Genomic DNA, 12,472 nt, shown 5'->3' with positions numbered 1-12,472 from the left:
CCATCGGCCCGCTCTCCTCTTCCTCGCTGACTTTAATGAGAACGGCTTGTTGTTTCTCCCTTTTGACTTTTCCCATGAGCACTGAAGCATTTTCACTTGCATGTCGGGCGGGGACAGGTTTGCAGAGAGACGAGTCAGCACTTTTTCAGCATGCAAGCTGATTGGCTGATGATTTAGGTGTCTTATTAAACAAGTGTTTTTTCTTTGTAATGGATTTAAATCATGTTGGGTCTTTTGTTCTCCTCTGAGTCAATGCTGTAAAACAATAAAGGCGGCTGAGTCATTTTTAAAGTGCTTTGAATATTGTATTTTAAAGTTTAATGTTAATTTTATCCAATTTGAGCTATTAATGCCACATTTGTGGAGTAGATATCATTATTTATTTATTTTGAAATGCAACCAGAGATCAATTTGTGTGTGTAATTAGATTGAAGTCTGGATTAAAAAGGGACAAAGGCGAGAAAGGAGGGAAATAATATGTTTATGTGTCACATGATTTCTAGGAAATATGGAAGTTGCTGTAAACATAATTTCACATCTGGCAAATATCATTCAGGTCAACGTCCAAGTCCACTCGCACACTATTTAAATCATGGGTTTGCATAATTATTACCCTGGGTGGGAATTAAGAACATCTCAAATTAACCATGCAGAATTAGGTTCAATTTTCAGACATTTTGTGTAAAATATTGAATAATTTCAACCTCTTCCTCTTCAGGCTTCTGGAAGTGATCCAAACGAGAACAGTAAGAAGAGATAATCATTCTTTTACACTAATTGTTTCGTCGTTTTAGTCTACAATTGTGAGCAGCAGCCATCACAAGCTCCCACAATGTGACATATTGGTTTCGTCTCGAAAACCAAAAGATAACATATTTACAACAATATAACACAATTAAATCCATCTACCTGATGATCCTTCTTCCTGTTCCTGTTATTTATGACACGTTGACGCGGACTGTCGCAGACCACAGTGAAGAGGGCCGACGGCACACTCCGCCCAGCCTCCTCGCGGGCCGCTCCGCTTTATGGCGTCATAAAGTCGCCTTCTCAAAACGCAGTTTAAGAGATGACAGTAATTGTCGTCTTGTTCAAAGCGGCTATCACCTCTGTTTCCGACAGCAGTCGTTAGCCCGGAGGCAGAATAAATGGGTGGCCAATGGTCATTTACTGTCCACTCAGCACACTTCAGGGCCGACCGGTCAAACAGTGGTTTTTGCAATCGGCTAACGACTGAGAGGCCATTAAGCCTGGGGGAAAAAATGGCATAATTTACGTGTATGTTAACAGTGTTTAACATGTAACAGGTAAGAGCAGTGCATGTTTACAGTACGACTGAATGAAGGGTCCATGTGTAGCATTTGAATCACTACAGGGCGTTACTTAAGGCACTAGAATAACAAAATGGCCGCATATTTTCAAATCCGATAACCCGTGTAAGAAACTGAGTCTTCTTCCTGAACTCCATTTGCTCATTTATATTCAGATGTGTTGGAAGTATTGCTAGATTTATCCAATCCAGAACATCCTGATTAAAAAAAAAACAATACTTTTGTCTCACAGAAACTCATCTGTGGCGTTAAAAAGAAGAAGAAAAAAGTTTTCGGTCACTAATTTGAGTTGTTTATGGGTAATCAGGGGCATGACTATGATCCTTAATCCCTGATGTGTTCAGGGCCCCTCTGCAGCGCGGGGGCCCCCTGATTTCTTTCAGGACTTTATCCCTTAACGGCGCCACTGGAGACAAATAAATAGACTTCTCTGAATTCTCTGGTCACAATAACTATCTCAATACATTCGGCCACTGTATTAAACTCAAGAGAGTGACATTAAAGTATATCTCTCTTCTTTTTTTTGTTGCTCAAGGACCACCTACAGTCCCTTCACGTCCCTTTGTGGTTACCAAACCCCCACGTTGGCCACCACTGACTGTAAAGCCTTCCTGAATGTTTTTAGGGCTCAAACAGCAGCTTTGGATTCTGTCATGATGCCTTGCTCGATGAAGTCTTTCTGATTTGGAGCGTAAGAGGTGTCGGAGGCGCCGTGGGTGCGTCACCTGCTGCCTCCAGCGGCCCCGGAGGAGCGGGGCGCCGAAATCTGATCTCCCTCCTCCCGCTGCTCTTCGGGCCGGCGGCGTGCAGAGGCTGCATCCCGGACCGCGTTAGGACTGGAGACACACACACACACACACACACACACACACACACACACACACACACACACACACACACACACACACACAGGCACACACAAGCAAGAATGCACACGCACACACGCAATGAAAACCAACCTGACCCTTCAAAGTAAAAGTATGTTGTGTATAGCTGCGTGGCAGATTGTGATTCATTTAATTGCTTTCTCTGAATAATCCAAAAAAAGTTGTATTTATTCAAACAATCATTGTCCTGTTTCGTTGTTTGACATTATTTTCCCCCAAAAATGATATATTTGTAAAATAATAAAATATATAAAAGTGTGTATAACACATGAAATATATTGATACAAGTTACATAACACACTATGGAAGCAGTTGATACAACTAGAGAGGAATAAGATACGTATTCTAACTAAAGCAAATATGACAAAGACAAAAATCCACACATGGATTTAACATTGTGTTTTGGGAGCACTGGTCGTTTATCTAACTTTATTATTTACTTCTTTGAAAACATCCTTTCAGGTGGCGCTGTAAAAAACGCAGTTCTCCTCGCTGCATATTCCACTTGAAATAGCTCATACTATCTCGCACTTCCTTGAGCATCCACAAAAGCATTGCGTCACCGGTGCGTCGGCTGACATTTTATTTTGAAGGGGCCCACGGGAAGTCCTCCGCGTCTCCCCGCCGGTGTCTCTTGACGGCAGCAGCCCCGTTGCAGCTGCTACTTCACAGGCAGCCAGCGGAGGAGAGCCACCAGTCCGAGTTGGTTGATCCGAGGCGACGAAGCTCACCGCCTGGTATCCGCGCAGGAGACGAGCGAGCAGCCGCGTTCAGTGCGTCCAGTTCCGCCTCCTGCGCAGCGCCTCGTGCGCCACAGGATGAACCCGTTCTGGAGGTTTGGACACGTTGGACAGCAGCGCGCGGCGGGACACGGGATTTAAGTGGAGAAGTTGGCTTTCGCCAGCGGCGGTGACCAGAGCAGAGGACTCTCGTTGTCAAGTTGTGACGGGGATTTCGGACTTTCCCCCCCCTCCTCTTCCTCTTCCTCCTCCTCCTCCTCCTCAATTGTCGCCAAAACCCGCCACCCGAAGCGCGAGGACTTACGGATTTTAAAGTAGTTTTCTGGGGTTTTATGAAGTTTAAAGTAGAATAATGGCTGTTTTACTTCTGCTGAATGATTGGTGACACCTGAAAGGCTGCGATTTGTTGTCAAAACGGGATATTTGTGGTAAGTAGCACACTATTATCATTAATAATATTATTAGTATGTATGATTATGATTATATGGCTCGTTGCAGCCTCTGAGGTGTGAGAGAAATAGCTCCACTTCCTTGTAGATGTGACTCAGACAGGTTTAGCTGTCCACTCTCTCGGTGTCTGTGCGCCTGTGAGGCGCGGAGCCGCAGCCGCAGCAGCCCCGCGGCTGCGCCATGGCACAGGTGCCGCAGAGGAGATCCGTGCGCAACCGGCGCGTCTCGGAGTGAAAGGACGCCTTTCTGCGCGTAATTCCCCCCTCGGTGTGTGAGAAGGCGCGCACATGTTTCTGGTCCTTAGCTTGTTAATGTTGGCTGAACTGCGCGTGGCCCAGGTTTGTGACATTACGCACTGCGTGCGCTGCGGGGCTGGAAAAGACATATTTTTTTCCACCTCAAACTGGCAATTGGCTGAGTACATTCCCTCATTGTCAGTGGAAATTCACTTGCTCAAATCATTTCAATTCTGAACTCATTCTGTCGTGTTTTTTTTTTTTTATAAAAAAAAAATATACTGACACTTTGGTTTCTCTAAAATACCTGAGGGCAAAACGCGTAAACGCAGATGCGCGATTTGTGAAATTACGCACGTTTATCTGTCCGTCAGGATGAATGTGAGGATTAGATGCGTCTGGTTAAGAACTCGGCTTTCCATTTATCATCAATCAAACGTTTCCCTGCGTGATTTCACTGCCAAAAGAAAAGTGAAATGTGGACTCGTTAGGACGAGCACGCCTTTTCTCCTCACTGCAACAGTGACGTGTTCTCTGGTTAGCAGCAGAAATATGAATTACACATCAGCCTCGTTCTCCTCGACGCCTCTCATCATCTCTGAAGTTTCTCCAGAAAGCATCACTTCCCCTCCTCCTCCTCCTCCTCCTCTTCCTCCTCCTCTCCTCTCTTTGAATGAACGAACTGTGCGGTTCTCTCCCCTCAGCAGCAGATCAGTCATCCCCCCTCTTCAAACGCACGCGCGCTTCAATGGGATTCAGATGGTGATTCTGGCCACTCAGCCGCCGCTTTGACTCCCACCAAAAGCCCGTGTCAAAAACCATCACCGGAGAAAATCACCGGATTAGAGCATCCGCGGGGCCTGAAACGAGATTTGGAACTCCCTTTAGCCGATTAAATGTCGGAGGCGTAAAACAAGCGCGCGGGGTGATAATAGTTTGGCTTTCGCTGCAAATTAATTGCATCTATTGACCCGAGAAATGTGCGGCGTTCTCAATCAGAGGCGCCTCAGAAGTATTTCGCTTCCAAATGAGACTCTGATTGCCTCTTTTCATGACCGAAATTGGCCTGAGAGAATCCCTCAGCGTGGAGCTCTGTGCGCCTTGTATCTCCATGCGCTTTTATAAAACGGGAGCATGACGCATTCATTGGCCCCAACTTGTCTAATTTCAAAAGAAGAAACGCTGATTTGTGTTGTGCAAACACTAATTGACTGTAATATTTTAATAATAAAAGCTGTATGCGCGGCAGCAGGGACCTTATATGGCCTTATTGCATCTCTAGGACTCTTATAAATAAGAATATAGTGATACTCAGTTGGGTTTAATACTCCATACCTTAACTTATGTACTCTGGTTATACTGCGCTGTGACATTCAAAAGAAAGTTGACCATGGCCCCTAAAGCCTTTAATGGTTTTTCACCCCCTCCTCCTAGCTTCACTATAATAATCCCTTCCAGGTCTTGTAATGTGTCTGAGGCGTTTCAAACTCTTTATGTCGACCTCATTAAGCGTTATAACTTTTTAATTTCCCCATGGCATCTACTGCAATCTTCACAATCTAGTCTCAAAGAGAGATCAACCTATTTTCTGTTGGTTTTTCACACCGTGGGCCACAACCGTGCTCCTTCTGGAGAGAGCAAAGTGTCCACATGTGTATCCTCGCGGGGGACACGCGTGTGGACAGGTGAGGCCTTTTTTTCCACACGACAAGACCGCCACTCGCGCTCTCCACGCCTCAGACAGCTTTGAAAAACGCAGAGCCCTCTCTCGGCTGATCGATACACCCGTCGCTCTCAGGCGAGATGAGGAACAGAGAGACAGGAATAAGGAGGCACTGGTGTGGAAGATCACCCACTTGTGTGTCCGTCTATATTCCTCTCCGCGACCCGGCTGCTGTTTGCACTTGTGATCCCCCCCCCCGCCCTAAAAAACCTTTAATCCCCCGTTTTTTCCTCGTCAATCTGTCCCCAGCTGTTGATTCTCCGGCTTAATAATTAAAGATTACCAACACTCCGGAGAGGTGTGACTAGCATGTGACCCGCCTCGCATTGATCCTCACAGAGGGGATGGGATGACAGGGATTTGAACCCTGGCGAAAGCATTCTCTGCCTCGGAGCTATTACAATGTGAGGATAGCTCTGCATGATTAATGTTCATGTATAATTCACCACGCTGGTTGTGTTTCCCTTTCATGCTTTAAGAAAATATTCGCATGAAAACACGTCAGAAGGCTTTGAACTCCTCGCCGGGTCTTTTTAGGATCCATATCTCGCCTCCTCCTCCTCCTCCTCCTCCTCCTCCTCCTCCTCCGTCTTCTTCTTCGGCGCTTCTTGGGGTTGTTAAGTGCAATCAAAGTGTTTTCGTTCGTGGAGTGTGTGAAGAGGTCATTTCCAATAATCGGCGTGTCCACTTAAGTGTAAAAACTTTCAGAGTGGAGTTTCATCACTTAATAATATATCACCCCCCCCTCCATCCCCCAAAAGAAATGGAGGATATAAAGTTGCTGTCTTGTCAAGAGTGATCAGATATGATCTACTGCGCTTACACAGGATTTAATGGGTTCCAGTTTCATGCTATCGGTCATGTTGCAACACTTGGCTGCTCCTCAAACTCAAAGATTGACTTTGTGCACGAGGTAGTCGCACCGATTACCTGTCACTCCACGGCTTGTTTTCCAGTCTCTCCCCGCGTGCTACTTGTCTAAACAGATCTGCACGCTGACATAAACCAAGAGTCGGCCCTCGAAAGTGAAGTGGCTGTATCAGAGAAGTCTTGAGAGAAGTTTAGAAGTCTCAAAAGTCCCCCCCCCTCCCCCTCCCTCGCCCCCTCGAGAGAGCGCGAGGCCTTATCGCGGCAGCGTGGAGGCGGCGCGTGTCGTAAGACGATCGAGGACGGGCTGAAGAGAGCAGCGTACGGAACACAGAAGGCCGCACTGTGTTGGGGCCCGATAGGTGCGGTGTTCAGATTACGCTCGTTCTGCTTTCTGTAGTCATGTGTGTCCCGTGAAGTTCCTCCCCCGAACCCCCCGAGATCCGTGTTGGAGAGCGATAATGTGCAAACAGAGCCTTCGGCTTCAGTTTGTGCTGAGCAAGGAGTGGGTCACAGGTCCTCTGATAGAAAGAAAAACAGTACTGTTAAGGCTTAAGACAACACAACCTCTCTCTGGACTGTGTGTGCGTGTGTGTGTGTCTACAATACACCTCTGTGTGCAGAAGCAAAGCCCGCTCTGAGATGTTTGCGTGTGCGCTCGCCCAAACCTGTGCGTCTGTTTTCGTCGGGGTCTCACAGCCAAGGCTATTCTGAAGCTATACAGAGCCCCTAAAGTTGAAGCTAACAGTTGGTGTTGTGTGAGTGTGATTGTGTGTGCGTGTGAGTGTGTGTGTGTGTGGAGGGGGAGAAGGGGTTGCTTTTCTGGGCACCTCGCTCACAGCTTTCTCCTCAAACCTCAGTGCATTCCAGCTTCTCCCTGCTTAAGCAAACAGAGAGCGGAGCACTCCGCCGCCACTGCCGCTCGCGTATAAGCCGTCACGCTCCCTCCTCCTCCTCCTCCTCCTCCTCATCCTCCTCCTACTCCTCCTGCGAGCCGCCGGGCACGTTGAGCCACTGGTACTGTATACGTCGGCATTCCTCATCCACAGGAAGATTAGCGGATCCATGTCAATCGGTTGCTAAACCCTCGCAGAGGAGTTTCTCAAGCAGAAAATAATGTGATTTGTCTCCTCAACTGGTTGATGAACGTGTATTCTCCTCTGTGGGGGTTGTTGAGCCGCTCCAATACCAGAGCTCCTATCCAGCCTTTCCATGACGATCAGGTGCTCCGAGGAACGTTCCTGAGACAAACTGCAAAGAGGGATTTCCACTGTAATCCTCGAAATCTGTGTGGAATGTCAGGTCAAAATATGGTAGCATGTGTGCAGCACCCGAGGCGTTTCTTCGTGCTGTGTTCAATTTGCAGTCGAATATTTCATACTTTAGAGTTCCAGAGTTGATTGCTGCATGTTCTGCCTCGGTCCAACCCGAGCCCAGAGCTCGCTGTGAACATTTGGACTCCTCTCTCTCTCTCTGTCATTCAGCTCTGATTGATTTCCTCCGCCTTTTCCTTTTCTTTCCAGCTCGGTGACGGGGAGTCGTCGGATAGTTTCTCGCGGCGTCGGAGGCCGCCGTTCCGCCGGACAGCATGCCAACGGAGGATGCCGTCTGAGTCCGGGTCGGGCCTCGCTGCTCTGCGTCTCACCTCGCCGACCGGAGGGATGACGGCGCTGTGGTGCTCGCTCTGGCTCTCCTTCCTGCTGCCCGTCTGCGTCGCTCCGGCCAGGCTGCCCGCCGCTCTGCCCGCAGGTAGGACCGCCGACGCCGCCACGCCGCCGAACGTATGCGATGGGAAGCCGGACACCGATCGGCTCGTGTGTGGTTTATCAAGCCAAAAGTGCCAAATATTGAAAACGCGAGTTTCCTCTGGTTTTGGACGGTTAGTCAGACAGAGATGAGGAAGAAAAGAAAAAGCTAAAGTGTCACTTTTCTCGCGGCGCGATAACAAACATGCAGCTCAGGAGAATTCCCCTCTTAAGTCGGCTTCACACGACGTCATGAACCAGCATGAAAAGAAGCCTTAAAGGGGGCTTGTCCCAAAAAAAAAAACACAAAAAAAAACAAGAAAGACAACGTTAAGCTGCGCATACACATTGGCTTCTTTTCATCAACTGTGCCGCGCTTCATTTTCCATGCTAATGCGACTGCTTATAAACCGCGGTTCAGTTTTCTGTGTGTTCATCACTTCAAACGGCACATTTATTGTTTGTACAAATGTGGCGGAGTCTCTCTTTTTTCTTTCTTTTTTTTACCAGGAGGATTTAATTGGACTCTTCTTGCTTCGCTGAGATTTTCCCTCTTTGTTCTCGAGGCGGCGAACTACTCAAAGATCATCTTAAAGTAAACGTTGAGCTGTGTTTGCTTTAATCTCTCCATATTGCGCAAAAAAACCCTAAAAAAACCTCTTTTTTTGGAGGCGTTAGCCAACTGTTGTTTTCCCCCCCTCTTCCCTCCCTCCCTTTTTCTTTTTATGTGAGAGTTATTTAGTCTTTGACACACTTCACACGCTGCAGTGCGTTAAGAAAGACGGGGAGCTTGGCGCTCTAGATACTGTGCAAGTCAAGATACCCCGAGAGTGTGAGCGCACCAACACGGACATACAGTTGTATTAACTTGTGTGTGTGTAGTGTATATCTTCCAAATAACCAAGGTCAGACCAGATAGTCTCGAGACTTCCGACACGGACTTGAGACACAAATAAAGTCCCATCTTCCGCCTGAACGTCTTATGTTTTGACCCAGAAAACATCTGCATCGAGACAAAGTTGACCTTGCATGTTTCAGTTTCGGGCCTCGGCATTGAAAAACTGCTTTGAAAGGATTTTTCTCAGGCTAAATGCTCAGTTGTGATTGGTCGATTTATCCGTCTTTCTACGTTCTGTGACTTCTGTACAACCCGGCGAGCAGAAGCCATAAAATGTGTCGTTTATATGTTTTGTGAAATGGTTAATTTCCTTAATAAGGGGCTTCAGATCCCAGCTCACCCGCTCATCACAATCGCTCGTTACGTAATCCCTTCCATGGAGCATTCAGGGACTTAAAAGCCTTTCATTTTGACTTCATGTCGACCTGAACGTCCATCAAAAGCAGCCCTGCTCCAGGCTGATGTGACAGCCATCTACCTGTGTGTGTGAATTCCAGTCTTTATAGCCAAAAGACCCCCCCTCTACTCCCCCACTCTGCCCTCTCTCATGTAAAACCCCCCAATGTTACAACAGACGTGTTGTGATTGTGTCCGCCTCATTGCCTTCCCTGCTGGGAGCCATCGCAGCCTATCTTGCTTAGCATCAGCCAAAAAGAAGAGTGTTTTTTTTTTGGGGGGGGAGTCTAGTTTTTTTAAACCCCCTCTGGGCGACGGGCGCTCAGGCAGTGACCTCACCAGCGTGGTACACAGACACGGTGAAATACAGCCGCTCTGAAGAGGTTATTGTTTCAAGTAGCTCAAGTTTGGTCACGGTGGAGACGAAGCGATTCATTTGACGTGAGCGGTCAGGTGATCGTGGACGGCTTGTCTTGGCTCAGTGTGATGAACATCTCCTTATGAAGTGGGGGTTGGACACGTATTCATTGGCCTTTTCAGTCAAAAAAGATGAACCCATCCTTGATGGTGACAGATCTTCTTCAGCTTTAACATTCACAGTATCAACTTCTTTCCTTTAGCCGCTTTTGCATTTTTTTCTACGTAGTTAGGAGGTAAAGTAGGCCGTGAAGCCACATACAGCGGCCTCTGTGCCTGGTGGGCATCTCCGGCTCGCGTCGTGTCTCCCCCGTCTCCCCCGCGGCCCCAAGGCCTCCAGCAGAGTTCCCCACGTCCACAGATGGACGAGCAGTGGGGATAAAATGACTGTCGTTTACTGGCAGATGGCACAATTTCCCCTCAGCCGCGGCAGCGCCGGGCAAAGTTGTCACTTGGGTTAGTGTTGTGTGTGTGTGTGTGTTTGTGTGTGTAACTGTGGGGGGATTAATGTGTGGATCTGTTTCAGGGTCAAACATTAGCAGGTGCTAAGGACAAAAGTGCCCTTGATAGTTTACATGTGACTATGAAATAAGCTAAATTAACGGCCTTGTGGTTTTATGTCTCCACCAACCAGTTCACATTCATGTCTGTCCAAAATATCATCACTTCCTAATCGTTTCATAATTTGTGTGAAATTGTCATGATTAGCATATGAATTCTTGAGCTTTGGCCAAAAATGGGATTTGTGATGACCTTGACCTTTTCTCCTTTGAATCTGCTCATCATTGAGTCCAAGTGGACATGTTGACAAATTTGAAGGAATTACCTGCAGGTGTTCCTGAGATAGCACAACCTGCAATGTAGTTCAGATAGAGGCTGTATTTCCCAGAATGCCACACAAACAGAAAATACAGAACGGCCATACTTCTGAAATGCTCTCTGGAATAAATCTTGAAGCCATCTGTATTCATGTTTGAGAAGCAGAAGTTGACCCATGTGAGAGACTGATGACAAAGAACGGAGGGTGTGTGTGTGTGTGTGTGTGTGTGTGTGTGTGTGTGTGTGTTTCATTGTGTAACAGAGCAGGTCTACATGGAGTCTGCAGTTAAATGAATGTTATGTCTGTTTGAGTAGAGGCAGATTATGAAAGGGAGGCGGTAAAAGAAGATGAAAAGAACAAACAACCAAAATTAAAGGACAGCCAAGAGTGTGTCTGTCTGTCTGTCTGTCTGTGTGTGTGTGTGTGTGTGTGTGTGTGTGTGTGGCCATTATGCCCTTCAACCACATTTACAAATATATGTGCGTCATTTTTAAAGACAGAAAAAGTCTCAGTTTGTGTGTGTGTGTCTTCTTGTACAACTATCTTTCTGAGGACCAATAAATGTTTTAGACCCACATAGTGAGGACTTCGGAAAGTGGGGACATTTTGGTCATTTTGTAATTATTCTACTAATGCATGTAGCTTTAAAATGAAGGTTTATCTTAATGGTCTCATGCAATATATAGCATCTACTTTAGCTCAAGTGGATGCAGCATTCGGCTACTGGATGGGGGTCAAGGTCCTAAAGTTGCGATGGTTAAGGTTAGGTCAAAGGTGAGAGCATCCTCGCGAATATAGAAGTACAAGGTTGTGTGTGTGTGAGGTCACCCAGCAAGGATTGTAAATGTCAGCAGGGGCTGTTTGGGTCATTAGGAGACTCATTAAAACTACGCCGTCTGCAGATTTACGCTCAAGCTCTACAATTCCCTCACACACACACACACACACACACACACACACACACACACACACACACACACACACACACACTTGTCTTTTGAAAACCTCTCCAGTGTTCTGTAAATCTTTGAAGTGGCTGTGTGCTGTGTGTGTGTGTGTGTGTGTGTGTGTGTGTGTGTGTGTGTGTATAGTGTATTCAGCCAGCAGCTTCAGTGCAGAATTGCAGTGAAAACATGCAGCGTTTACAACCAGCTGTTCGGCTAATTTTACAAGGAAAGATTTTAGTGTGAAAAAAAACGCAAGCTGAAACTGCTAAATTCAAATGCCAACCACCATGGAACGTCTCCTGCGTCATGTCCAAAACTAACAACTTATTTCAGTTCATACCTCTAGTAGAGATCATTAGGACCGATATTGCAAAATTCTGAAAACCTGATAGAATTGGTTTTGTCGTCGGTACCAGGAATCAGGGCTCTGGACTAACAGCGTCTCGTCGTCCTGGGGATGACAAAATGTCCCTCATAATGCTAAAAATATAAGTACAAAATACATTTTGAAATTGGCAAGAGGGGAGCTAGCAAACGTTAGCTGTTAACAGTCCTGCTTGGCGCTAACGGCTAACATGCGGAAGGTTGCGTTGCGTTACACTGCGACGCGTTCAAGCTCCACTCAGTAAAAACGAGTGACGAGCGAAGGGAAAGTCTAACGTCATCATGTGTTCCAATGTAATATTTTTTGGGGGAAAACATTCATCATATTTATTGATGTCTGAATTCAGTTATGCAGCAAACATAGTGTTGCTTAGAATTTGAGGTTTTAGAAAACATTACATTATGCTCTTGGATGAATCCAGCCCTTCCAAACATTTAATTAGGAAGTAAATTAACAGGAATATTGCTTCACAAAGACCCTGTGGACACTTTTCTACCAGTTCTGCTGATCAGTTCAGCTCTTTTAGTTCAGTGTCTTCTTACTTCTGAAGAGATACAGTGGCTCAGCCTCTCCAGTATTGCGTTGGTAAAAAAGGTTGTTTTCTCGAGTGCGATCGCAGTGTAACCTCCT

At 46.6% G+C, this 12,472-nt stretch overlaps 1 protein-coding gene across 4 annotated transcripts in view; it reads left to right on the top strand.

Moving 5' to 3' along the window:
• The first annotated feature begins 2,926 nt into the window (after positions 1–2,926).
• The window catches only part of fgfr3 (fibroblast growth factor receptor 3), a 69,245-nt gene continuing 59,699 nt past the window's right edge, over positions 2,927–12,472 (top strand). For all 4 annotated transcript variants that reach the window (XM_068579693.1, XM_068579692.1, XM_068579691.1 and 1 more), the window contains exons 1-2: positions 2,927–3,386; positions 7,758–7,983. In XM_068579693.1, coding sequence (XP_068435794.1) covers positions 7,836–7,983 — 148 coding nt within the window. In that variant the 5' untranslated portion in view covers positions 2,927–3,386; positions 7,758–7,835. The remainder of the gene's footprint in view (positions 3,387–7,757; positions 7,984–12,472) is intronic.

This window comes from Clinocottus analis, unplaced genomic scaffold (assembly GCF_023055335.1).
Source record: "Clinocottus analis isolate CAN_PGR_092001 unplaced genomic scaffold, fCliAna1.0.p SCAF_17, whole genome shotgun sequence".
Lineage (NCBI taxonomy): Eukaryota > Metazoa > Chordata > Actinopteri > Perciformes > Cottidae > Clinocottus > Clinocottus analis.
This window is presented reverse-complemented; position numbering and strand designations above follow the sequence as displayed.